The sequence below is a fragment of the Ovis canadensis genome, chromosome 11 (genome assembly GCF_042477335.2).
Source record: "Ovis canadensis isolate MfBH-ARS-UI-01 breed Bighorn chromosome 11, ARS-UI_OviCan_v2, whole genome shotgun sequence".
NCBI lineage: Eukaryota > Metazoa > Chordata > Mammalia > Artiodactyla > Bovidae > Ovis > Ovis canadensis.
The window spans coordinates 26,126,844-26,154,747 of record NC_091255.1 but is presented as its reverse complement, the minus strand read 5'-3'; the positions used below and the strand labels follow the sequence as shown (position 1 = coordinate 26,154,747).

The following is a 27,904-nucleotide window of genomic DNA, read 5'->3' as shown; positions in this document are numbered from 1 at the left end:
TCCTGATATACAATGAGTAAGACATTAAATGGAGAGAACCTTCCCATGATTTCTCCACTGGTACCTAGGACTTTGTACCTGTTGTTGCTTAGTCTAGTTGTAATGGAACCATTGACTTTCCAGGCTCCAGGTGATATTCTGATGATGGGCGTGTCCTTGGACTGAGAGAGTCCTATTGACCAGGAAGGCCTTTGACCAGTGAAGTGGCAATAGTATTCAGAGTAGCCTGCTTAAACTTAACATGGATGATTTTAGTTAACTTTAAAGTGAATTTGGAGCTTATCTGATTAGAATGGATTACACATAGTTGATCTTGTGGATTACTTTCTCCCAAATTATGTTGTTATCCAAGAGGATTATAGGTATGCATTAGCAAAACAACTTGATAAGGTAGATACTATTACCCATTTATACTTGAGAAAACTCAGCACAGAAAAGTTAGATATCTTACAGGTACCCAGTTAATATGGGAGAAACAGGATTTGAATCCATGCAGTTCTACTAAGCTCATGACCTTGAGTTATAAAGGCTATTGCTTTCCATAGTTATTCACTTATGAGTTATCAGTGGTGGGTGGTGGTTTTTTCATTGTATGCTGACTTCTATTAACATGTATATGGATTCCTTTTGCCTGTCAGTTAATGTTGCAAAACAGTTTTAATGATTAGTCTACATGAAATATAATTAATAAAGTAATTTTCCTGAATTAGAAAGCCAGGTGAAATTATTATTTTTTTGGCTGTGCTGCACGTCTTGTGAAATCTTAGTTCCCTGACCAGGGATTGAACCTGGACCCTTGGCAGTGAGAGCACAGTCACCAGGGAATTCCCTGAAATAATTTTTCTGTTGTTGAACCATTCAGATGTCTACTTTTTCAAGTAGAATGGATAATTAAAAAGAGCATGTAGTATAGTCAGTGTTTCCGAAAACTTGTCTGAAAATGTTACTGTTTTGCTTGAAATTACTATTTCCTGCTTTACTCCTCGCTTGTTCATTGCCCCCCATTCCCTGTGAACCATACCTGAGAAGTTTAGAAGTGTACAGGGAAACCTACTGGACTCTTGAACAGGTGAATCATAATAACTTTCAGAAATGTTTCCAGGTTACTTATCATTGTTTTCTGAGAAAGACTTTGAGGAGTATGTTAAGGAAGTTTGGGGCCTACATTCATTTACCTATCTTTGCTATTAATAATTAATCAGTTTGTGTTCTTTACTTTGAATTTGGGGTCCCCTGAGAACAGAACATCTGTCTGTTCTGTTAATTTTCAGTTTTGTTTTGTTACGCATTTCATATATGGCTAGAATTGCACTGCTCAGATAGGTAGGGTCCCTGCTGGACAGTAGACAACTTGGGAATTAGTGAATAAGACTGTCTGATGCATCTTGTGATTGAAAGTTGTGGTCTTCATTATCAGGCGTGATTTCTCGGCTCGGGACCTGCAGATTTCATAGCCTGAGACTCTTTAAAGGAGTGTGCTAGGTTCTGTAAAGGAAGTTTTGGTCATACATTTGCAAATAACTTCAGTAAGTAAAGAATGAAGAAGTGAATATGATTCTATCAGAATTTAAAAAAATCATTATGTGTGAAAATGTAAAGAAACAGGGAATATAATCAAGAATGAATAAGAAACAAAAATAGACTAAAATGAAAAATGAACTGAGTCTTTTGGCAACTAAGACGTCATTTGTTTTTCTCTTAGAGCAAAAAGAATAACTTGGAAAAGATACTGTCGTGCTAGCAAATGCTAGAGAGAAAGGCAGATTCCTTAGCTCATGTTTCACTTCTGCCTTTTCCAGGAAGGAAAATGATTAAGAAAAAGATAGAAATAACACCAGAAAGAGAGAATTAAAGCCAAGGTAGGTGAGAGAAGAGAGAGCAGATTCTCTTTTTCAATAAGTTCAAGTTTCTAGGCTCTGACAATTTCTGTCTTTTAATATCAAAAGAATGGTTGTAGCAGATATGTTTATAGAGCCACTGTGATTCTGAGAAAAATCATGGAGGATGGAGAGGTATAAGGAAAGTAAGGAGGGGCAAACATTATTTCACTTTTCAAAAAGATAATGAAAAGAACAAAGTCTAGACACTATAAGCTGGTAATCATCAGTAAAGTTCTGGGACAGATTATTTGATTAGGTTTTAATCATATAAAGCAGTGGGTTTGTTAAGAAAAAATTATCCCAAACTCACCCTAGTTCTCTTTGGTTAGCCTTATCAGATTTGCAGGGCTCCATGGACAATGGCTTGCCAGCTGTTCTTGTAAATAAAGTTTTATTGGAACATAGCCATGCCCATTTGTTTACATATTACCCATGACTGCTTTTGCACTACAGTGGCTGAGTTGAGTAGCTACTGCTGAGACTGTATAACCCACAAAGTTGAAAATATTTACTATCTGGCTCTTCACAAAAATAGTTTGCTAACCCCTGGTTAGGAATAATGATATAAACAACATATCTGATGTAAGCAGAGTTTTTGAACATTTGGCATGGCAAATGGATCAATTGTTGACCTGGAGGGAAGTCTCTAGCATCAAGCCATAGGGATCTGTACTTGTTCTTGTGGACAGCATCTGGCATATGGCTAAAGCCATAGCAGAAGGTGTGCTTATTTCTGTGGATGATTCAGTACAGTAGAGAACAGATTTAGGATTCAGGGTTGTTGCCAAAGCCAGCAAGACTAAATTGTGTAGAAAGGAAAAAGTTATAGACTTAAACTATGTATCAGAACAGAGGAACCTGTCTGCACAAAGACCTTATGGACTCAGTCTGAACAAAGAGTGCTGTTAGCAAAAGCAAAACATGCTTTCCTGTGTTACATGTGGCAGTCTGATCAGGAGAACGGAGCCATAACTCTGCTGGTCTGACCCTACGTGGAACATTGTTTTCAGTTCTGGGTACCACAAGTGGTACATTTGCAAACCAGAATTTATTTGGAGGAGGGCAACTAGGGTGACAAGGAATCTAGAAACCAGGGTGTTGGAGGAACAGTTGAAATAGCTAAAGCTATTTAGCTTGGAGAAAGGGACATTTAGGGAGATACTTGCATGTGTGCTAAGTTGCAGCAGTCATGTCTGACTCTTTGCGACCCTGTGGACTGTAGCCCACCAAGCCCCTCCATCCATAGGATTCTTCAGGCGAGAATACTGGAGTGGCTTGCTGTGCCCAAGGAGATAAAGTGATAGTTATCTTCAAATATTTGAAGCCATGTGGAAAGAGGATATAGACTTATGTTTCAGAAAAGAACAATTGAGTTTGACCAAGATTGGAATCATCTGCTTTCTGAATATTTCTGTCACTAGAGATTGTTCAGAATTGTTCCAGGATAATAGGAAACTCTGTAGAAGAAGGGACGTTGCACTTGACTACTTTTAAAAAGCTATGATTATGTAATTGAAGTTTGCATAAGTGCACAAGGAATTTGAGGGAGAGAAACAGGTGTAGCCTGGCATTGCCACGGAAGACTCAGTAGGACTTTCGCCGACTTGAAAGGGCATCTAAGCTCTACGTAGGTCAGGGTGACGGGTGGATTCCAGGTGGCAGTGCAGCATGAGCGAGGCCTGGCTGCAGGCATGTGTGCAGTCAGTGTGGGGGTGAATGGAGTGATAGAGTGGGGGAGAATCTGAGGCGGTTGGGTGTCCCAAGTCAGGACTGGCGAATGGAGGGAAAGGTAAACTTTCCTACTCTGTATAGAGTTCCTTTTATACCTGACACGGCCCCGTGGTTTCTGTGACTATGCTGGCAGATGAGGATTTCAAGACCCCTAATTAGCATCCTCTGGAGGGGGAGGTTTGCTTGTCCTGAATTCAAGTTCTCAGGAGGATGAGTCTACAATTTGAGGCAGTGACACTAAAGTAATTTTAACCTACATTCCAGGAGTACTTCCTTAGTTGGTCAGTTGAAATATTGTCTGATTTTCACTCTTGTTTCTAAAGGTGCCCCCTTAGGATTACTGTGCCACCCTCTCTTCTCACACAAGAGGGGGAGAAGCCTCAGTGGTGGTCACCTTTTTTGTCATGGTTTGACTTGGGGTTTGTAGATTAATGAGGACTTTTTAACAGGGTACAGTACAACGTTAGGGGACAGACGCCCTAACTCTCATGTGAAAAACTGATTCAGAAGAGTGCCATGCAAGTTACATTGGGAAAAGACGAAACTGGGCATAACTTTAGGAAGGGAGAAAAAAGGAGCCTGAAATGGAAGGTCTCTGTTGAGATTTCCAGTCTTGGAAATTAGAAAAAAAAAATTTCCTGTAGCTCTATAACCTGATAAATTTGTTGATTGTGGGGAAGTGATTTTGTCCAAGGTGGTTGAGGCATGGCATGTTTCCTGTTCTAGAGTACTGCTTTCTGAGAGTGTGAGTACTTTGCTGTACTCATGAGATAGAGAGCCTCGAGCATGTCCCAGGATCCTCACAGTAATCAGTGACCAAGTGGGGAATGGAATACAGATTTGGTGTAAGCTGTTAACTTTCTTGCTACTCTATTACCTGCTGAGAATGCTTTAAAGTCCTATTAAGTTTCCTTTTGACTGCTTCCAGACATAAGTACTGATTTTATTATCTTGGGTCATCTTTTAGTGGGTATTTTGTCCCTAATATTGATGGGTACTTTTTCCTGTCACAATTGCCTTCCGCAGAGCTTGGAGGACTCCTGAAGTATGTGCGACCCTTCTTGAATTCCATCAGCAAGGCTAAAGCTGCTCGTCTGGTCCGATCTCTTCTTGATCTGTTTCTTGATATGGAAGCAGCTACAGGACAGGAGGTAAGCTACTTGAATGACAAAAGAGACAAAGTCTTGTTTGGAGCAAAGTCTTGTTTCAGGAAGTGCCTGCCTGCACTGCGGTGGTAATGTGTAAGGGACGGCTGGGAGGACAGCGCAGGACTTATCATGTCAGTTTCTCTTTGTTGCAGGGCATTTGATACTTTGGGTCTGTTCCATGCTTTGCTTTGTAAGTGGAGATTGTCAGTGGTCCCTGGAATCCTCATTACATCAGGGTCACAAACTGATTCTTGTCTTTGAGGTATTGTATTGCTACACCTTTGTAATGTTTTCTGTGTCTGTGGTACCTCTGTGTCACAGAGCTCCTAGTGAGCACTAATTAAGTCTCGTGGCATCCCTTCCTGGCATGTCTTGTATGCATTTATGCCTTTATTGACTGAGCATCCATCTGTCTGTCTCGTGTGTCCTGAAGTGACTGGTATACCTGTCCATGTCCTCTACGAGTTCAGACTAGACCCTGAGCTGTACCGAAAAGTGTTTCTTTGGGATCGCTGAGCCTCTTCCAGTTCTTTGCAAAGAATTACTGTTTGCAATTCCGGAGAAGGAGACGCTACCACAGTTAAAACTCATTCTGTAAAAAGTGGTAGATTCAAGCAGGGTGTGTGGTGGTTGCTTGAACCTGTTTGCAGGCAGAATACAGTTGTCTTTTCTGTATTGCTCAGCAGTCATTGAATGCGTGCTGTGTTAGCAGTGTTACAGTGCTAGGGATTCATTTGTAACGTACAGTGCTCTCATGGGGATTATATTTTAATGAGGAAGGCAGATAATGAACAAATATGTAAAATGTCAAGTGGTATAAAGGCAGGGGTAGGAATTGGTAGGTAGTTACATGTCTCATTATTTGCCATGGCGCCTGTGGATGTAAAAGATGTGAAGGGGCTTAGTGGCATATTGAATAAACAGTGGGGAACTTCAGAAACCTAGCACTTAAATGGATCTTACTTTGAAATCATGTCGTTTGTAAAATCTGGTTTCTTTCCTTAATGATTCTTTGAAGCCTAGTTTAAACACCATAAACTAACTTCATTGTAGAAAATTTATTTCTAGAGAAGTCTTCAAGTTCATTTGTTTTTCACAGAACTGTTTCATGATAGTAGATCAAAAATAGATGTGTAGATGGCTGCCTTTTGAACCAAAGCATTAGACTTATTTTTATGAATAATTTAAAAGAAAAGGTGGTGTTTCAAAGAGGTGTTACTCTTGTGTAACCCTGACTTTAAAAAAAAAAAAATTGTATTTGTACTCATGAAAAAGTGATGCCACATTTTTTGTTTGAATTAGGACGCCTTAGAATGAGTTGAACAATAAATGTTAGCTTGAAACAGACTAATAAATGTTACTTGGAACATTTTAGGCAGAAAAAATTAATTATCCAAGCTGCTTCTTTGACTGAACTCTTGGAATTTGTCTCTTCCTGTAACTGCGCTGGCTCAGTGGATAGGACTACATTTGTTTGATGGTCAGTTCTCCTCCTCCTGTATCCACATTATCCAAATCATAATTCGGTACTCTCCTGTAATTGGCTTGTGGGATTTACTGGCCTTTGTCTTGTGGCTCCATGTCTGGTTAGGCCCTCCTTTTAACTGTGTGTGTACATTGTTATCCTTCATTGTACATTATTTTCTTGTCAACTAGAGGCTTGTCTTACCCTAGGGTGAAAGGGAGCACTCTTACAGATTGTGTCTTTTTATTGTCAGTGTCGTGTTAGTGCTGAGTAAGACCTGTTGATCTTTTTTGTTTGTTTGTTTTTATTGATTAGTAGTCTAGCTTTTTATCAAGAGCCAGAGTCTTACTCCACTTAGCAGGTCTTTCAGTAACTTTTGTGGATTACAGGTTATTTGCTTGGTTTGGAGTAAATTATGAACCATCCAGATGGTTCTGTCTGCACCTCCAAGTCAACATAGCAACGTCAGCACCCAACTATTTATTAAATTCTGTCAGTGCAACTCTCTCCAATCTATTCTCCACCTCTTTTTGTATCTGTTCTCTATGTACAACTGCCATCGAGTTTGGGTTCTAATTATTTCTTCTTTTTTTTTGGAGGTATTGTTCATGTACAGTGAGTTCTAATTATTTCTTAGACTACTGCAAAAGTCTTGTACCACCATTTTGAGAGATATCCTACCCAGTAACCCTCTCAACATCTTATTCCTCTCTGTTCCCCCCTAACTTGAGCCTTCAGTGGCTCTCGATTGCTTGCAGAGTCCGTATTTCATGTTCCTCTCCAGTACAGCTTAGCAGGACATTCTGATCTCCTGGTACTCTATGACGTGGACCAGACATGCCCGGCCTGTTGGGCACTTGACTGTCTGTTGAGCAAGGCCTGTACACTCTTCATGGTGCACCTTTCCCTTCTGGAGTTCATGTCCAGTACCATCTCCTCTGAGACTTTTCCTTGCTGACGTTACTGTGATCTAAACTCTGCAGTGATGTACACTGTGTTTGTACATGTTATATTTCTGATGATTCTCTGTATGATGGCTGCTTGAACGTTTCCTCTGTTTCCTCTCCTGTGATACAGTCTCATTCAGATGAAGCCCTGTGTGCCTTGTAGTGTTACAGCGCCTTTCTCTCTTATTGCTAACTCATGGCTGTTCCTTAACCATGGCTACCTCTGGCCTCACCTGCCATACTATTCTTTCACTTTATTTACAGCTGTAACACTGGCTTTAAACTGTTCTAACTTTGGGGCATTTTTATACATCTAATTTTTCTTTTGGCCATGTTGTGTGGCTTGCGAGATCTTAGTTCCCTGACCAGGGTTCTAACCTGTGCCCCTTGCAGTGGAAGCATGAAATCTTAACCACTGTACTGCGAGGGAAGTCTCACTCTCAGCCTGATCTTAACACAGCCTTTTTTCTTCTTCACATCATTTCAAGTCTTTGTTTCCATCTCGTTTCCTCAGAGACCTTCCTTTATCACCATATCTAAAATACCCTATTTCTGCTTTCTTCATGTTTATTTTGCTTATTAACATTCATTTCCTACTTAGAAGCTAAATTTCATGAGGATAATTACTGTGTCCTATTCACTGCTGTAACCTCCACACTTAGAGTAGTTTGGCCCAAAGAAGCTACCTAACTAGTATTTGTGGAAGGAATGTATGGATCATGCCTTCTCCGTGGTAGATGCTCAGGAGATATTTTGTTGAATTAAGACTTAAGTTTATTGACTTGAGATACAACCATGGGGTATTGTTACTGCATTTGTCTACGTGACCCAAGACCTCTGACTTGGGAGAGTGGAAAATTGTAGGTTCTTTTAAAATTCTTTGATTGAGTATTGGGAAAGGATAGAGGAGCAAGGCATAGGTGGATCACTGTCATAGAAGTGTTGAGGCCTGGGGCAAAATACGAAGTTTTAGGACATTGGTAAGCCATGAAATTAAAAGATGCTTACTCTTTGGAAGGAAAGTTATGACCAACCTAGATAGCATATTGAAAAGCAGGGACATTACTTTGCCAACAAAGGTCCGTCTAGTCAAGGCTATGGTTTTTCCAGTAGTCATGTATGGATGTGAGAGTTGGACTGTGAAGAAAGCTGAGCTCCGAAGAATTGATGCTTTTGAACTGTGGTGTTGGAGAAGACTCTTGAGAGTCCCTTGGACTGCAAGGAGATCCAACCAGTCCATCCTAAGGGAGACCAGTCCTGGGTGTTCATTGGAAGGACTGATACTGAAGCTGAAACTCCAATACTTTGGCCACCTCATGCGAAGAGTTGACTCATTGAAAAAGACCCTGATGCTGTGAGGAATTGGGGGCAGGAGGAGAAGGGGATGACAGAGGATGAGATGGTTGGATGGCATCACTGACTCGATGGACATGAGTTTGGGTAAACTCCAGGAGTTGGTGATGGACAGGGAGGCCTGGCGTGCTGCGATTCATGGGGTCGCAAAGAGTCGGACACGACTGAGCGACTGAACTGAACTGAAGAGATCTAGAAGTGTTGGGGAGTTTAACACGAAGAGTATGCGAAAGGGATTTTCCTTGCCTTTTTGTATTTGGTGACTCATCATAAGTCAGATAGAGCTACACCATGGTCTTCAGCTTGCTGTGTTCCAGAAGCTGATGTGATTCAGGTTAGGTTCTGGTCATTTGCCTTGGAAGTGAGGCTGTATGGGTGGGGTAGGTGACTGAGGATTGGGATGGTTGGCAAGGAGAAGGGGAGTAGAGATTTAGGGTGAAGAGGGGAGAAAGAAGACAACCAGATCCTTAACCAAAGAGTGAGCTGAAATTCCAGAATTGATTTTACCTTCCAGGTATGTCTAGGCAGTGTCTTTGGGAGGCCATTTTTTGGTATAGTCTATCCAACTGAAGCACAGTAGCACATTTTAAGAAACCTTACATCAAAAAATCCTGTTGAATTAAATGGTTATTTTAATGGAAAAAAGGGAGTTTGTGCTACAGAATTTCACACTTAAAATAGTAGTTAACTTTTTTTTTCCCTTAGGAATTTAGTGAATAAAAGCATATAAAAAATGGTTTAGTGTTATTTACTTAAAGCTTAAAAACATTAATATCTAATTTGACTGTTTTAAGTTTTTGTACTCAAGTTAGGGCTTCCTCCAGAAGCATGGACTTCTTGTGTATTATCTATCCCCTTTATCAGTCATTGTTAGCATTAACAAAGCACAAAGCCTCTCGAACAAAAGGGCAGTGAGTGGCCTTTAAATTTTTTTTCTGAGAACTGACACGCTGGTTTCACCGATTATAATCCTAGATATTGCAAATCATGTACCCTGTAATTGGAAAGTGATAGTTCATGTAAAAATTCTCTGCTGTAGGAAAAATGTCTCTATTGACCTGAATTTACTAAGTGTAAGTTGAGATTGGGTCAGGTTCTGGTCCTAACAGCTGATCATGACCTTTGGTGGGTCACTTAACATCTGTACTGTCAGGGAAATGGGGACAGATGGGATGTTAGGGTAGAACTCAGTGTTTCTTAACTAGGGGTATATATCAGAGAGCCCAGCTTTTTATTCCAGACTGCTGAATCAGGAGCCTAGGCATTCATTTCAGCATTGTTAAACCTGCTGGGTAAAACTGTTGGTAAGTGTTTCTTAGTCCCCCAAAACGTGGAGGACTAAAGACTTTTATTTTTGTTGCTAAAAATATTCATCAAAATATTTTCAGCTCCATTCATGTATGAACAGAAATCTTACTTTGATTTTGGTTTTTAGAACATAAAACTGAAATTGTGATTGGCCTGCTTTTATTTCAGGTTTTGTAGAATTCATGAAGGTGGTTGAGTTTAGAGTTGGGGATTGAGTAGCCACTAGGGGTCCCCCTCTGGTGAGTTATAAAGTTTTCATTGGCTCTTGCTGATGAATCTTCCAAATACCATGTAAAGGCATTCATTTATCTACTGAGCTTTATTTTACCAGTTAGTTTTCTCGAAAGCTCAGTTTCTTCTTATCTTATGCTCTGATTGTGAATCTTAATATAAACTTGCAGTAACGGAAGTGATAGATGGTCTGCGGTACCTAATATGTACTTGGCAGAGCTCCTGTGGCAAGGATACCTGATGGCATGTAGACCACCTGGCTTAGAATGCTAAAGTTAGTTACTTTGTATGGGACATTGTTGCTTGAGTAGCAGGTAGAACTTGGAGTTCGGAGTTCTTTTATAGAAAGTTTAAAAAGCCCCTTTAAGTGTTAGGCTAATTTTAATTTCTTTTTGCTCACTTTCATACAGGCTAAGTTTGCTCTACTGTGATGAGAATTGTTACTTGCGCTTTGTAGACTCTGGAAGGGAAGAGTCAGCTGGGCCTTTTGAATCTTAAAAGCAACTGTTGGAAGAGTAAGACACTTGTGCCTAGACTGAGAATTTCTCCCCTTTATGACTGATATAGTCATATGAACACATTACTGTTACTATTCAGGGAGAAATTTCTGCTTTAAAAATGTCTCAGCCATTATAGAACTAACTCTGCATTCTAGAACTGCATATGTAGTCTGGGTCCCTCCTGGGAAAGTAGATGAGGAATCTTGAAGACAAAGCTCTTTTCCAAAGGAGCACAGTCTAAGCACAAATATACTCTGTGTGTAAAAAGCCAAGTTGATTTTCCAGTATGCTATACATATTGAGCGGAGAAGGCAATGGCAACCCACTCCAGTACTCTTGCCTGGAAAATCCCATGGGCGGAGGAGCCTGGTAGGTTGCAGTCCATGGGGTCGCTCAGAGTTGGACACGACTGAGCGACTTCACCTTTACCTTTCACTTTCATGCATTGGAGAAGGAAATGGCAACCCACTCCAGTGTTCTTGCCTGGAGAATCCCAGGGATGGGGGAGCCTGGTGGGTTGCTGTCTATGGGGTCGCACAGAGTTGGACATGACTGAAGCGACTTAGCAGCAGCAGCATACATCTTGAGATACTATGGTCAAGGCATGATCCTGAGACAGTAAACATGGATAGTAATGCATAAGGAGGAAATGACAGCTGTTCCCCCGAGCAAGGCTTGTGGGAAGAACGTGAGGACATAATGTTGCATATTCTCTCTCCCTGTTGCAGGTCGAGTTGTGTTTAGAGTGCATCGAATGGGCCAAATCAGAGAAGAGAACTTTCTTACGCCAAGCTTTGGAGGTATGTGCCTGAGTTAGTACTGATCTCAGGTCTCTAGACGTTTGACAGACTGTGAATATAAATAACACCATCCTGATCAAAAGTATTTTCAGCAGCTTTGTATTATCTGTGCACCCAAAATGGTGAGTAGTAGACCTGCTCGTGTGAATTACTCTGGTTGAAGCTTTGATACAGACTTGCTGCTTGGCTCAGAAAAGTAAGCAGCAACGTGGTTTAGTCACTGGCTATAATAGGAGATAATATCATGGGCTAGATGATTTTTTTTTAGGCTGAATTTGATGCTATCATCAGGACTTGAATATTCAGCAGTAACAGTTCTGTGACTGTCAATCTTTGATTTCTTTCTTTGGCTTTTTTTCTCCCTTTTCCATCAGTCAATGCCTTTTCTCTTTCCTAGGCAAGACTGGTGTCTTTGTACTTTGATACCAAGAGGTACCAGGAAGCATTGCATTTGGGTAAGTAAGCTGGTGGAAGCTAGTAAAGTGTCTTAGCTGGCTCTGTATATGTGTGTGTGCGCGCACGCTCAGTCATATCCGATTCTTTGCGACCCCATGGACTGTAGCCCACCTGGCTCGTCTGCCCGTGGAATTTTCCAGGCAAGAATACTGGAGCATTGCCATTTCCCCCTCCATCTTAGCTGGCTAAATGAATGTATTCTGAACCTGGGTACTCTTATTAGTTATGTATTAATAATTTATATTCTGCCTATATCTTAGAAGATTTAAAGTGGCTTACAATTACTGAATCTGTCATGGAAAAATGGCATTTAGAAGTTCTAAGAAACTGTCAACATTAGAGAACAAAAAGGTGAAACTGCAAGTATTTATTGACCTTTAAATTTACTATATCTGTTTATAATTATCATTAAAATAAATTTTAAAGATCAAAAAATTAACTGGATGTAAATACATACAGGAAACCTAAAGTGGGCCAGCTAAAGGCTTCTTTTGGCCTTTAAGCACCCTAAAATCTTTGCCTGCTGCTTTTAAAAAAATTAATGGATATAGCTGGACTATTTTCTCCAGGTGGAAGAACATGACTTTCATGATCTATTAAGTTGAAAAATTGCCAGTATGTAATTCTTATCCTGCGGAAGTGCTATTTTCATATGGTTCTAACAAGTAGCATTAAAAAAAAAAAAAAACTGCTTTAATAGAGATATAATTCACAGACCATAAAATTCACCCTTTGAAAGTGTACGGCCAGTGATTTTTAGTCTATTCACAAAGTTGGGCAACTGTCACCACTACCCGATTTCAGAACATTTTCATCACCCTAGAAAGTAACCTTGGATCCATCAGTTGTCACTTCCTGTTAATCCCCCATTCATTCTCTCTGTGTGCCCATCATCCCAAGGCAATCACTAATTAGTTTTTGCCTCTGTAGATTTGCCTTTTCTGGACATTGCACATAATGGAAACACACAGTGTATGGTCTTTGTGATTGGCTTCTTTCTCTAGCATGCTTTCAGTGTTCATCTATGTTGTAGCATGTAGCAATGCTTCATTCCTTTTTATTGCTAAATAGTACTCCATTGTACTATATTATCCCTTCATCAGGTTGATGGACACTGAGATTGTTTCCACTTTTTGGCTGTTATGAGTGCTGCTATAAACAGGTTTTCTGTGGACATGATTTTCTTTTGGGTATATACCCAGGAGTAGAATTCCTGGAATATAGTGACTCTCTTTAGCTTTTGAGGAACAGCCAAACTGCTTTTTAAAGTGGCCACACTATTGTCCATTCTCACCAGCAATGTATGAGGAGAGTTCCAATTTCTCTGCATCCTCACCAACACTTGCTGATATTGTCTGTTTTTAACTTAGCCATCTTAGTGGGTGTGAAGTAGTATCTCATATTGGTTTTGACTTACATTTCCCTATTGACTATGCCAAAGCCTTTGTGTGGATCACCACAAACAGTGGAAAATTCTAAGAGATGGGAATACCAGACCACATGACCTGCCTCTTGAGAAACCTATGTGCAGGTCAGGAAGCAACAATTCGAACTGGACATGGAACAACACACTGGTTCCAAATAGGAATAGGAGTACATCAAGGCTATGTATTGTCACTCTGCTTATTTAACTTCTATGCAGAATACATCATGAGAAACGCTGGGCTGGAAGAAGCACAAGTTGGAATCAGGATTGCCGGGAGAAATGTTAATAACCTCAGATATGCAGATGACACCACCCTTATGGCAAAAAGTGAAGAGGAACTAAAAAGCCTCTTGATGAAAGTGAGAGGAGAGTGAAAAAGTTGGCTTAAAGCTCAACATTCAGAAAACGAAGATCATGGAATCCAGTCCCATCACTTCATGGGAAATAGATGGGGAAACAGTGTCAGACTTTATTTTTTGGAACTCCAAAATCACTGCAGATGGTGACTGTAACCATGAAATTAAAAGACACTTGCTCCTTGGAAGGAAAGTTATGACCAACCTAGGTAGCATATTCAAAAGCAGAGATATTACTTTGCCAACAAAGGTCCGTCTAGTCAAGTCTATGGTTTTTCCAGTAGTCATGTATGGATGTGAGAGTTGGACTGTGAAGAAAGCTGAGCACCGAAGAATTGATGCTTTTGAACTGTGGTGTTGGAGAAGACTTGAGAGTCCCTTGGACTGCAAGGAGATCCAGCTAGTCCATTCTAAAGGAGATCAGTCCTGGGTGTTCTTTGGAAGAAATGATGCTAAAGCTGGAACTCCAGTACTTTGACCACCTCATGGGAAGAGTTGACTCATTGGAAAAGACTCTGATGCTGGAAGGGATTGGGGGCAGGAGGAAAAGGGAATGACAGGATGAGATGGCTGGATGATATCACTGACTCGATGGATGTGAGTTTGAGTGAACTCCGGGAGTTGCTGATGGACAGGGAGGCCTGGTGTGCTGCAATTTATGGGGTCGCAAAGAGTCGGACACAACTGAGCAACTGAACTGAATGACTAAATTAATGATGTTGAGCCTGGGGAAGAAAAGGGGTATTTGGAGAACATTAGTATATCCTAATCTCTTTGCTTTCCCCACCAACCCTAGTGCCTCATGTTTCTTGTGCAGTCTTAGGATTATTGGACAGGCATAGAGTGAGATCAAGTGCCTTTCTGAACTGGATAAGTAATTTCAGCATTTTCTGGGTGGGGATTCCCACTTTATTTGAATCTTAGGAGTAAGCTCATAGCATTTTTGGCTGTAATGTCTTGTATGCAGAAAGGTTTCAAACAGATTTGTGTTTCTCTTTTGGAAAACAACTCCTTAGCAGAAAATTTAAATCTTATGAATAGATAACCTCTTTTATAGTTCAGGCAGGTTTCTTTATCCTGAGTGTTCTTATAAGGGTGAGAGAGGTAAATAGTACGGTATTAAAGTATTAAGATTGTAGCTAACAAAGGGGTATCTGTGTTTTCTTTCTCTAGGTTCTCAGTTGCTTCGGGAGTTGAAAAAGATGGATGACAAAGCCCTTTTGGTGGAAGTACAGCTTTTAGAAAGCAAAACCTACCATGCCCTGAGCAACCTGCCAAAAGCCCGAGCTGCCTTAACCTCTGCTCGAACCACAGCAAATGCCATTTACTGCCCCCCTAAATTGCAGGCCACCTTGGATATGCAATCAGGTAACACCCTTAGAAACTCATGTGATGTTTTCTTAAAGCTCGTCTTACCTCACAGGTGGAAGGAATGGGGAGTTGGGACTGAAGAGTAAAATTGGTTGTTTTGGCTCAGGTTTCCTCAGGGAAACCAGTTGGAAGGCTACCCCTCTAACTAGCTGCCCCCCATCCTCTTCACTTGCTATGAACTGCCTAAATTATATTAAGAACTTGCTTATCTGTGGTTGAACAGGCAACCTGATTGTTGGCACCAGCATCCTAGAGAGGTCTCACTTAGGTTTTAGAAAGCTCTTCCTTCTCTTCCATCTTTGTCAGTTACTCAGGATGGTAACTGAGTATCACTTCTTTCCAGGACTGGACTAACCCAAGTGTCTTGACAGTTGGAGACCTTTGTAAAGCATGCTGGACTTTTCTAAAGGACCTCATATCAAGGCTGAGGAAAGGACTCCACCCCCAACCCCCACCCCTACAGGAGAGTGTAGTGAATTGCCTTCTTATGGAGTGTGGTAATTGGGCTGGCAGGCCATGGATTGGCAGTAGATACTTGTAGTCAGCAGCTTTTATTAGTTATGGTTTATTATCATTGTTGAAGGGTGTTGGGATTGGAGGCAGAGGACTAGTTTAAGGCAGAGGACTAGTTTAAGGCCTGGTGTTACCTCTTTGCAATCTTTGTTTTCACATAAAATTGTAAGAGGGAGATAACAGCTCCCAGGTGCTTGCCTCTCAGGTATTATAAATGTCAGTTGGCATGTTTTGTCATTCACGTGAAGAGCAGAAGCTCTAGAAAATGGCTTTTCTAGGTTGAAATTTTAGTTTTGCGAATTTCTAGCTGTGTGATTGGGCAAGTTACTTAATTTATCTTTAGTTCATCCTAAAAATGGTGATGATAATTGTACCCCCTTACAGGATGGTGGTGAGGAGTAAATGAGATGATGAATGTAAGCTCTTATCACAGGGCCTGGCTTTGACCAAAACTGGCACTTTCCTGAAGCTCTTTCCTCATGGTCAGGAGCTGAACTTGCATCATGTTTCTCAGAGCAGATAGAGGCCATTTTTATGTGCACCTTCTTTATTTCTCTCTCCTCCCTAGAATTTGTATCACTGTCTATTTTTACCCGTTATTAAGTGTGATCCTTCTGCCTGCCTTTATAAAAGTCTTCAGTTTTCCAAGTCCGGTTTTTTGTCTCCACTGGGATCTTCCTCTCAGTCTTTGAACTACCCCAGCTGAAAAATCACAGTCCTTTGTCCTTTTAAAATTTCTGTCTTCTCCTTTTCAGTCAAGCTTATTGGAAAAGCTGGAAGAATATCATTACTTTGGTGTCCTTTGATTCCTTGCAAGACAGTTAATGCCCTGTAATCTCTGACTTTCGTGGAGATTGGACACTGCTGAGCACTCCAGGCTTCTCTGACAGCAGTGTCTCCTCGGCTCTCCTCCCTTGACTTGTCCTCAGTCTCTCTTCCCTCTGTCGTCTCTCGAGTGTGGGTGTTCCTCAGTGTTGTTTTCTTAGTCCTTTTCTCTTCCTGGTCTCCCTTTCTCCTGTCTCATCTCATATTTTCCCGTGGCTTTAGTTACTGCGTAACACACAAATGGCCTCCTCATCCAGATTTCTGGTAGCTTCTCTCTCCCGAATTCCATACCTAAATGTTCTGTAGATCTGAATCTCAGCACATCAGAACCCAAAATTATTATTTAACTCTTCCCCTCAAACTATTCTTTTCTACGTTTCCTATTTTCATCAGTGGTATAATTACTGACTCAGGTGTTCAGGCTGTTCTCTTTGGAGTGGTTTGGATTCCCTTCCTCTTCTTCACCCTTCATATCCAGTCAGTCACCGGATGAGGTTGAGTCTGTCTCTACGTCTGCCTTTTCTTTTCCATCTCTGCAGTCACTGCTCTCATGAATGCCGTTGGACCACTGGCATGGTCTTTTCACTGCCCTGAACATCCCTGTCACTTCCCGATCCATCTTGCTTACTGGTCTCATTTTTTTGGAAACACAAATCTGATCATGTAAATCCAGTGCCTCTGCATTATCCTCTTTTAACAGTGCATTCTAAAGGAAGGCATTCTTTCTACGCTTATCTATGGTTTCAGTCCTAGTCACCAAATGACTTCCTGTGTTCTGCTTTTGTGTATTCTCTGCTTGGAATTCCCCTTTCCGTCTTGTCCCCTTGACAAAGTCCTGTGCATCCTTCTAGATCCAGCTTGCATGTCTCCTTTATAAACCCTGAGTGCCTTCTTCACTTTGGACTTCCTTGTGAAATGTGTATTCTTTGGTATGTATTACGATACTAATCTCCTCCTGTCTGTTTTGATGACTGCTGTGAGACTCTGAGCTGCTTCAGCACCTTATTCATGTTTATTTCCTCTGTAACAGCTATATCAGTGCTTGGCAAATGGTGGGCCCTTGTTAATATTGGTGTTGAATGAGTAACAGGCTAGTTTTTTGTTTTTTGTTTTTTTAAAAGTCCTATGCCAGTTCCGATGGTTATAGTCCTCATGTGGTGTACATTTGCTAATGTGTTTGAGAATGCAGTATACCAGTTCTTGGGCCTTATTTTACTTTTTTTTTTTTTTAATACCAGTCTTATTTTTCATCTGGTCTATTCTAGCTTTAGACGGGGAGGAAAGGAAAATGGGCATTTGTCTCATTGAATTTGGCAGTGTTAATAATAGTTTGCTGGATATTTTTGAGGGACATCTGCTTGGCTACAGAGCAGGGTGGGTTTTCTCCAGGCCCCTGTGTGCTTAGTTGCTCAGTCGTATCTGACTGTGTGCAACCCCATGGACTGTTTCTAGCCAGGTTCCTCTGTCCATGGGGATTCTCCAGGCAAGAATACTGGAGTGGGTTGCCATGCCCTCCTCCACGGGATCTTCCCAACGAAGGGATCGAATCCAGCTCTCCCTCATTGCAAGCAGATTCTTTACTGTCTGAGCCACCAGGGAAGTCCCCAGGCCTCTATAGTTAAGTATAAGGGCCTGATTCCTGTGGCCGCTAAACAGGAGGCTTTCTGGGTAAAGTAAAAGCCCTGGGTATGGCACATACCACTCAGTAGTGGTTATCAAGTAGAAGTTCCCAACTGGTGTGCCAGGCACACAGGTATATGACAGGTGAGTCAGAAACATGGATCCCCTGGGGTCATATATGAGCAGTTTCATCCTTTTACTCCAGAATACTGAGTACTTTCTTCTGCACTTTGCTGTGAAAAAAATGGGGAAGTTCTGAGGTGGACACATGGATGGGGCTGAGGCAGGGTTAGAACTGATACAGAGAATCTTAGGCTTAGCCTTTCAAGCTAGAAAGTACTATTTTTCATGTCATCCCAAGTGATAGCATAGGTTGGTAATAATTGCAGGTTCAGTCAAAGTTAGGCTTATTGGGAGCAAGCCAGCTTCTAAACAGCAGAGAATTGGTTAGATAAAAATAAGTAGCATATTAACCTAAAGAAATACTGCTTAACTGTGTACAGTTAGGTTCATGAATTTGGCATTATATGAAATTCATGTATTGACTGCATCACAGCAAAAGTATATCTATAAAATTGTAAATGACCAGTATCTGGAATGAGACTATATAAGAGGTTGGATTTTTTTTTTTTTCCCCCCTCTCATGAAAGCTGCTTAAAAATACCAAGCTTAGAAAAGTTATCAGAAAGAAATGGTTGATGTTATTAAAGCCAGTAATTTGGGCAGAGCAGGGAGAGATGTTTGGGTCGCCTTTCTGACTTGTGAAGATAATGTCATGGAGAGTGAGCATGGCCTGTCTAGTGGTTCCAAAGGATGGTGGGACTGCTGTGGTGAGGAGACGCATGAGGACCATATGTGGCTTTTAGGATCCCCTTTAGTTGGGTCTCTAACTTGTTTGGGATTAGTATTGGTAGATGATTGAACTGGGAGTTCAAAGACCTGGGCTCTAATCTCAGCTTTGCCACTAGATGGCAGTGACTTTGGGCAGGTCTTTTAATTCTTCCCTGACCACATCAATAAGTAGATGAGGTTGGGATAGATTTTTGAGGCCCTTCTCAGCTGTGATATTTTATGGTTTTGTTACTTCATATGGTTCTTACCCTTTTCTTTTCAATGCCCAGGTATTATCCATGCAGCAGAGGAGAAGGATTGGAAAACTGCATACTCATATTTCTATGAGGCTTTCGAGGGTTATGATTCCATCGATAGCCCCAAGGCCATCACATCTCTGAAGTATATGTTGCTGTGCAAAATCATGCTCAACACGTAGGTATACATTAACTTGGGGGTATGAGCTCTCAGGTCCTTGGTCTAAGATTTTCTGCCATGTCAGGATAGCTTGGGCAGGGAGATCGGCCAGTTACAGAAGCAGTGGCTGCCACCTTGTGGGGTGCATAAGGTGGAGTGGGAGGATCAAAGCTAATCTAGAGCACTCTTCCTTCCTAGTCTTTTAGAACTGGGGAGACAGACTTGAGAAATATCCTTCCCAGCCCCTTGGAGTGTTCTCCTCAGCGTGCAGTTCTGTCCAGAGAGTTGCTGAGCACTGGGCAGAGGGCCGGGAAATGGCTTATAGAGCAGCACCAGCCACTAGGCCTCCCGGAATGGGGGGTGGCAGGAGAGGTTAGGGAAAGGCTTGAAAAAGGGCGACAGCGCCAAGTGTGGGCAGCTCGATGTCTCAGTGTTTTATAAAGAATTCTACAGAATTTTTCCACGTTTCTTTTTTGGGAATACATGAGATACTGACTGGGATTCTTTTTTGGATCTTGGGATTAAACAGAGCTTGTGTTTTTATAAGATCTGTTATACTGGGATTTGATCTATAAAGTCATTTTGCATAGCCTTTTTTTTTTTTTTTGCCACGCTGTGCAGCTTGTGGGATATTTCCCCAACCAGGGGTTGCACCTGGGGCCACAGCAGTGAAATTAGGACTCCCAAGTCCTAATTATTGGACTGCCAGAGAAGTCCCACTAGGCCTTTCTTTTTTAAGTTGAGTTTTTCTGCTTTTCAGCAGTGAGCCCAGAGTGGAGAAAGCCTCGCTCCTATGGTGTGAGGGGTGTATGGATTTACAGGTGGGGGTTGATTACCTCTGTGGGCAGAGTCTTTTCACAGAAGAAATTTGCCTAAAAATAGAAACATAGCATCCTAGAGCAATTGACCAAGTCTGTCTGTTTTTTCTAGCCCAGAAGATGTCCAGGCTTTGGTGAGCGGGAAGCTTGCACTTCGGTATGCAGGGAGGCAGGTAGGGGACGCCTTGACTGCAGTTTCGATCTCTGCTCACTCTGAGTGTGTGGTCAGTCACGGTGCTCACTGATCCCGTGCTCTTCAGGTCGCCATTCTGCTTTTCATTCTGCCCTCCCCCGCTTATGTTCGTCAAGCTCCTTTAGTATAATTCCTGTACTGTTAGTTCTGGGCCTGAAAAGTCAGTGTTTGGTGCTCTTGTGGGTATCAGGTGGTTTGAGGAACTTAACTCAGAATTGAACTGTAGCATTTATAGTGGGTAGGTTGCATCTGGCTTCAACCAGAAAGTATATCTCCTATGAGCTTGGCTTGAAAATTGAATGTATGGAATACTACTCTTTAAGACAGTGGAGCCGGGTAAGGTCAGTTGCACATGTCCTTCAGAGAGGTTGGGTTAGATTACCTGGTGCAGAAACTAGGATTGATGGCTCACTTGAGGGCTTCTCACATCCATGCCTTCCCACTCATTTCCTGAGTTTGGGTGGTTGGTAGCCCTGTGTGAGATGCCTTATATGCCTGAGCGGGTAAGAGTGCTCTGGGTAAAGATGTCTCAGATGTGTGCATCATCACTTCTGTGTATTTTGCTTGATTATCACTAGGAAGTAAAAGTAATCTTTCTAGGTTTTGAGTGCAGTTGTATCTGCAGAAACATTGGCCATCTCACTATATCTTTGACGGAATGTCCACTGCAGACGATCTCTTCCATCTATACAAATGGCCCTGATTGACTTTTCATCAGAAGAAGTTTCAGATCAGCTCCTCATTTTGACCAAAAGGATATTGGTTATTACCGTAATGAAAGATTCACTGTCATATCTAGAATTGGAGTTAAGGAGGTGGGCCAAGAGAGGTGAAGTGTCCAGAACATAAGGGCAGGTAACTAGTACAGGTGAAGTCAGACTTTGAGCTTGGGTCATCTGGCTCTGAGTTTCAGGCTATTCTCATCATTTTTCAGTCTGTAGGACAGATCCTGGGAACAGACTCTACTAATGATGAGTTTTGCATCATTTTTAAAGTCTGCTGTAGAAGACACTACCTTCCTTGTTTAAGTACAGAGGCTGGTACCAGAGGAGTTCCTTCTTGTTCTTTGTACCTTGATGACAGTTTTCGAGCAGGAGTCGGGCCCACCTTTCAGATGATGAATGTTGTAGATTTCTTGCTGAGTGCAGACTTACTAGCTTGGTCAGGTGTCTTGTATAACCAGATTAGAGGTTGCCCCTCAACTGTTGATTATACCTTCATCACTCTGGGGTTTTAACATTCAGTGTAATATGTAGAGTTTTGATGCCTCAATCCCAATGAAAGTAAATCTTGGCTTATGTCCTGCACCAAACCCAGCAGAGTGAGTTTTGATAAAGCACAAGGTGTGATCAAGTCTCAGGGCAGGAAGGCACCTGGCCGGGGGTGTAGGTAGGGAATCTTGGAGGAGGGGGAAAGAATTCACACCTCTCTGGCCATTTTCCCTTTTAGCTTCTCATCTTTGGAGAATGCTTTATCAAAGCCTTTCTTTTGGGAAAACTTGGTACTTCCTGGTGTCTTCATGTCACTTCTGCTTTTGGAGGGAAACTGGCACACAGTGGTACTCCATTCCTCTGGCTTCTCTTCCAGGCCTCTGGAGAAGAAAAGTCATGGGGCAGGTTCTTCCTTCCAGCCAGGAATTGTGTGGATGAATCACGTTTCTTATGACCTGTGGAGATGTGAGTGTGCGGGATAGATCACTGTCACTCTTTTTCTCTTTATTCTTAGACAGAAGCATTAAAATGTGTGGCTCAGGCGAGCAAGAACAGATCACTGGCAGATTTTGAAAAGGTAAGCATGGTATTGGGTTGCTAGGGAACCAGGTGGAGAAGAGGGGCATTTAAGTACTTAAAATGTTTTTTCATCTTTAAATGCTTGCAGTTTCACAGGAAGTTGTAAAGATAGTACAGGGTGATCTCAGGTCCCATTCACCCAGTTTTCCCCAATGGTTGCATCTTAAATATCGTACAGTATCAAAACCAGGAAGTAGAGACTTGGTGGTCCAGTGGCCAAGACTCCCAATGCAGGGGGTCCAGGGGGCCCAGGTTCTATCCCTGGTCAGGGAACTAGATCTGTGCCATAACAAAGACCCAGTGCAGCTAAAATAAACAAGTAAACATTAAGGAGCCCAGAATTAACAACTCTTCTCCCCACCCCCAAGAAGTAGTTAAGTGAAACTGTACTGTACAGTGAAACTTGAGTTGTGAGATCTCATTTATATACAGTACATTTCAGTTTCAGAAAGTTTTGTCATTGTTCTTGCACTTGATTTTTCACAACAAACCTATTACCTCCATTTTATGCTTGGGGAAGCCGGGATTTAAACAGAATGCCTGAGTCGCATAGCTCACTTGCGTCAGGGTCTGACACAGGCACCGCGCGACATGGTCTTAGATGTTCCTTCAGCTCCAGAAATGCCAGGTTTGCCTCTCCTCTGTGGACATCGGTTGTGATGTGTGCATCTGGGCTGAAAGACTCTTCCTTAGGATGAAATTCTAGGCTTACTTAGCCTCCTATGCCTTTTGCTCAATGTTTGCGAAGGTTTGGAAAGGGAGAAAAACCTGTATAAGCAGTAGGGTGAGACTTACACTTTTCTGAGTCTCCTTCCTGTTAATCTGAGTATAAAGACCAACTTAATAAAAACAAACCTAGATCCAGGAAGAAAAACAGAAACTAGCCATTGTGGCTCTCTGACTGTCCCCAAGGTTCATCATCTTCCTTGAGGTTTCTTGTCAATTTCATTTCCTTACTTGGCTTGATTTGCTTGCTTCCCTTCACACGTTAAAGCACAGCTAAATGAGGCGGGATACTGAAGAATATTATTAAAGATAAATAGATCACATACATGAATAAACAAAGAGTTCAGATAATTTTATCCCCAAATTTGGATGGAACATTTCTAGCAGGGGTTTAAAAAAAGGACCACAATCAGATATTTGGGAAACACTAGGGCTAACAAAATTAGAAAGGGACTTTGTTTTCTGGTACCTGCAGCTATATAGTGCTGATATTCCTTATAAAACCCTAAGAGCTAGCTGTGGAATTCAGCATTTCCCATTATTTAGCATCAGAATTCCCCCGCTCCCACTGCCTTGGAGGCTGTGTGTGTTCTGTGAAACCCATATTGAAAACTGCTTGTGCAGTGAATTTGGCTTGTAGGCCGAGCTGCTCGTGGGGCTTGCGTGGTTTGAGTGGTCAGTGTGAGGCTTTCAGACAGAAACATGGTGTCTAGGGTAGGCTCCATCTTTCATTTCCTTGTGTTCCTTGTCTTCTGCCTCCATGGCGGTTCCTTCATTTCTGCAAACCCTCCAGGCCTCTTGCGTCGAGCGTGTAATTACAGGGCCAGCACACTCCGTAGGAAGCCACAAGTAGCATGGCTTTCAGCCCTCCTCTGTGCCCTTCTCCACTCTCTTGGCAGGCCCTGACAGACTACCGGGCGGAGCTCCGGGACGACCCCATCATCAGCACACACTTGGCCAAGCTGTATGATAACTTACTGGAACAGAACCTGATCCGAGTCATCGAGCCCTTTTCCCGAGTACAGGTAAGAACCTCCTGGGGACTCCAGCTCTTCTCTGGTGGGAGGGGGTTTCTAGCTCGGCTTCCTCACCGTTGCACCTTCCCTTCCCACACTCATCCAGATGGGAACTCGCCACCAAGGGTGTGCCTGGGAGTAGGCAGGAGACTCCCTAAGAGCTTGGGATTTTTATGACAGGGAACGAGAGTTGAGGAGAGGGATGGTGTGGGGTGGAGGCTGGTGGGGTCGTCCCTGCTTGTTTTCGGTTCAGTCTCCTCCCTGCTCTTGCAGTCACCGTGTATGTGGTAAATGCTCTCTCCTCTGGGCTTGTGGGACAGGAGTATGGTCATTGTAATGACGCAGGGTAGGCAGATGGACCAGGCACGGGTAAAGAGGATCTGGCCCTGACATTCAGCTGGCATCCAAGATAGAGCATTACCCTCATCCCAGTATTAGAGGCAAAAGTAAAACTTCCCGTGTTGGTGTCTTTTTACCTTTTCTTTTAGATCGAACACATATCTAGCCTCATCAAACTCTCCAAGGTAAGGAGTCCTGAGCTTGTCTGGAGGGTGGGGATGGGGAAGGGCGCACGTGGAGGGGCTGCTGTTGACACCTACCAGGCCTTATTGGAAAGCTCCCCAACCTGCTGCTCAGTGGGGACTGGGGGCCGTGGGCTCAGAGTGGAGCTGCAGTGTTGCTGTTTCAAGCCACTTGCCCTAGGACCCTTTTATACAAGACTTTTGTGTCACTTTGCTGTCGGTAGATGGCTGATCCCCTTAATCATGTGCTTTGATTTTAGGCCGACGTGGAAAGGAAATTATCACAGATGATTCTTGACAAGAAATTTCATGGTGAGTAGCAGCCATACAGGCGAGGGGGCTGGTGGAGGTGATGAAGTGGTGAGGAGGCATCATGCTTTTGTTGATGTTGGATGACGATGCTCCGTTGTTTCCCTTGGTGGTGCCCTGGGATCCTTGCCCCCCTTATCCCTGTGATGAGAGCATATACTAAACATGCACAAATGGAACAGGAAGGTGACTTTGTTGCCTCTCCTTTCTGGAGAAAGTGAGGCAGCTAGGGAGCGGGCTGCATCTTCAGTGCTTGTGTGTCTAATCCTTGCTTTTACCTGGGTTCGCTTGTGTTTCCTGCAGGGATCTTGGACCAGGGGGAGGGTGTCTTGATTATTTTCGATGAACCCCCAGTAGATAAAACGTATGAAGCTGCTCTGGAAACAATTCAGAACATGAGTAAAGTGGTGGATTCCCTCTACAACAAAGCCAAGAAGCTGACATAGGTGAGTGCTGGCGCCGGGTCCCGCCTGGGCAGCGCTGTCTTCTGCCTGCTGAGACTGAACGCCTCCCGGTGGCCTCGCGGGCGGCTTCCCCAATTGACACTGCTCTGTCTTCTCTTGCAGAGTTGGATCTGTAGCGGTCCTTTGGAGAGTGTGTGTGGCGGGAGAGTGAAACCTTTGGGGAAAATGCTAGGAGATTCTTTTTTCTTTCTGTTCTACTTTTCGCTCGGAAAGTTTTTAAATCCTCATTTGGTGCATCTGTATTCCAGCCGATAGGTGTGCCAGTTTTCATGTAATCTTTACTGGCCCGACTTGGGAGTGGGGAAATTGCTTAAAAAAAAAAGAAAAAGAAAAAAAAAAGGTTATTCTAAATAAAAGGAAAAAGGCTTACACTACCTAAAGCTGTGCTCTCTGCCTCCCGGGAGAGGGCCGCCAAGCCAGGCGCTCCACCAGCCACCGGGGCTCCTAACCCACCCGCTGGGCGTCACCTTGCCTCTTCTTCCGAATTGGGTGTTTGCCTGACCATCAAAGTAACGACTTTTTATTCTGTTTGTACCGAACCAAAACAAACAACTGTGTATAGACTGCTCTTTTCTTTTTTATTTGAAAATGAGGCGTTTCGGTGTTCTGTCCCCTGCCATACGGCCCGTCCGCCTGCCCTTCCCCAACAGTGGCCCCAGCAGACTGGCCGAAGGTCCCGCCGCCGCCACCGCAGCAGCAGCAGCGCCTGCACGGCTCCGCGCAACCCGGGAAGGAATGGGACGTGGCTGGGAGCTCGTGCCCACCGTGGCCGCACGGGGAGCAGTGTGGGCCCTCAGGGGCCTGCTGTGCATGTGGCTCTTTTTAACACAGTAAACTAGGTTAGACGTCAGTGTTTTAATTGCCCCCCTCCTCTGCTCTTTTCTGTCTCTCCCTCCTTCTCGCCCCGGCCCTCCCCAGCCAGACGACCACCCCGGATCTCCTTCCCTTCCTTCTCTGCCCCCAGGGGAGGCAGGCTGTCTGAAACCCTTCAGCTTCTCTTCCCGTCCCACTGCTCCTCTCCTGCTGTCAGATGGATTTACTCCTTTTTTAAACAGTGAACGTTGGAAATGAGACTGTGGGGTGTGGGTTTCTTTTTTTCCCTCCTCTGAATTTTCGTTGTTGGGTTTTTGAGCAACCTCATGTCCCCCTCCCAGGGAGCGTCTTTATTTACCTCTTAGAAATGGGATGGATGGGAGGTAGAGCACTGTTTTCCGCATGCTTTGTCTTACGGTGAGATTATATAGCAAGGCTTTAATGCCATTTGGGCAGGTAAGCTTCTGCGCCTCTGTTGTGCTCAGCTGTATTCTCTTCTTCCTCTCATTTCCTCTCTCCCCTCTTTCTTCCTCTCCGCCGCCTCCTGCCTTCTTCCTTCCTGCTGCCTTCCTTTTATCTTTCTTTCCCTTTCTCAGATTATCCTTCCAGGTTTTCGTAATAAATTTATATTTTGTAAAAGGATTTTGTTGTACCAGGTTTTGCATCCTCACTGAATCTGACTGGCTTTTATTTTCCTCTCCAAAATCAGGTTTCTGTTCTCACCATCTTTCCCCATCATGTCCAGTCACTGTTTTGGTTTTGGCACCATCAATATCAAATGTACAAACGGTTCTTGCTAACCAACACCAGGTATATCTGATGTTCAGATGAGTTCCAATAAAAACAATTTTTTTTTTCAAAAAGTGTCCTTTCTTGAGTGCTGGAGGGCTTCTGATCAAGTCCAGACAGGTCAGTGTAGCCCTTGAGACTGGACAGAGCTCTGCTGTCTCAAATGTGCTCCATGGGAGACCTTTAGAGCCAGGGTCATGTGGAGAAGGTTGGTCTGTGAGGTCTGAAATGGGCACAGGGGCTCAGTTATCTTTGTTTTTCCAAGGCCTCGTGGTCCAGTGAGGACATGGGGTTTGGGTTGTAATATCCTATGAACCTGTTTCCTCACCTGCACAGCAAGGATGGTGTTTCCTCTGTGGGTAGTTGTGGGAGGGTTACTTGCAGTTAACAGAAGGGCAGGTGCCTGGAGAATCCTGGCATTCAGTTGTGGTTTAGTTTTAGTTTTTTTTTGGATCTTGTTCAAAAGCATTGATTTTCATCCTGCTCCTCAGACTCCTGTGGGACTCTGGGGCCACTGGGAGGAAGGGGTGAGCTCTAGCTGCCAACTCCAGTCCAAGCCACTCTCTGTCATATTTCAGTATGGTGTCTCTGTATAGTTTTACTTGAGGAGGAGTTGTGCTTCAATAAAGGGCTTTAAAAATATCCCAAAGGATCCAGGACCAGAGCAGGCGTGGGCAGTCCCAGGAGCTCAGAGCCTGTCCTCTGCTGCCTCGGTGTGTCTGCTGACTTCTCTAGACCTGTGCTGCCCAGTGTGTGGCTGCAGGCCCTGTGCGGCTGTTCAGCCCTTGAAATGTGGCTCGTTCAAACGGTGTCTTGCAAAAGTAAACAAACCAGAATACTTTGAAGAAGGTGAAAAAAGAATGAAAAGTTCATTGCTCAACTTCCTTTTTACATATGTTGAAATATTTTGTGCATTTATTAGGTTACATAAAATATACTATTAAAATTCACCTGTTTCACTTTTTAAATGTGGCTGCTAGAAAATACTGAATTAACTCGCTGGCTTGTGTTTGCGGCTCACATTACTATTACTGTTTTCCAGACAGCGCTGCTCTAGACCTCGCAGGACTGCTTCCTCTCCCAGGCCCCGATAAGCTGCATCCAGGTGCAGCTGAGAGGGTGGGGTGGCCCATGGGCTAGCCTGGGCCTGGCTCCCTCACTTAGGGGCCCTCCCTGGCACTAGGCTTCGCGGTGCCAGGGCTTCCTTGTGTGTTACTGAGATACTGATGGCGGTGGGAGCGGCTGAGGCCCTTGGGTCTGAAACCCTGCTGCAGGCTAGAGTTATGT

At 43.2% G+C, this 27,904-nt stretch overlaps 1 protein-coding gene across 3 annotated transcripts in view; it reads left to right on the top strand.

The window, feature by feature from the left end:
• Positions 1–26,691, top strand: part of PSMD11 (proteasome 26S subunit, non-ATPase 11) — a 29,884-nt gene extending 3,193 nt beyond the window's left edge. Inside the window, exons 3-14 of one of the 3 annotated variants that reach the window (XM_069602871.1) lie at positions 4,638–4,762; positions 11,292–11,363; positions 11,761–11,818; positions 14,775–14,969; positions 19,052–19,196; positions 20,109–20,169; positions 21,915–21,977; positions 23,605–23,730; positions 24,210–24,245; positions 24,503–24,554; positions 24,855–24,997; positions 25,666–26,691. In XM_069602871.1, the coding sequence (XP_069458972.1) occupies positions 4,638–4,762; positions 11,292–11,363; positions 11,761–11,818; positions 14,775–14,969; positions 19,052–19,196; positions 20,109–20,169; positions 21,915–21,977; positions 23,605–23,730; positions 24,210–24,245; positions 24,503–24,554; positions 24,855–24,997 (1,076 nt within the window). In that variant the 3' untranslated portion in view covers positions 25,666–26,691. Of the gene's footprint in view, positions 1–4,637; positions 4,763–11,291; positions 11,364–11,760; positions 11,819–14,774; positions 14,970–19,051; positions 19,197–20,108; positions 20,170–21,914; positions 21,978–23,604; positions 23,731–24,209; positions 24,246–24,502; positions 24,555–24,854; positions 24,998–25,117 lie in introns of all 3 variants that reach the window. The other 2 variants (XM_069602870.1, XM_069602869.1) reach the window with 2 other exon arrangements.
• The last annotated feature ends 1,213 nt before the right edge of the window (positions 26,692–27,904 follow it).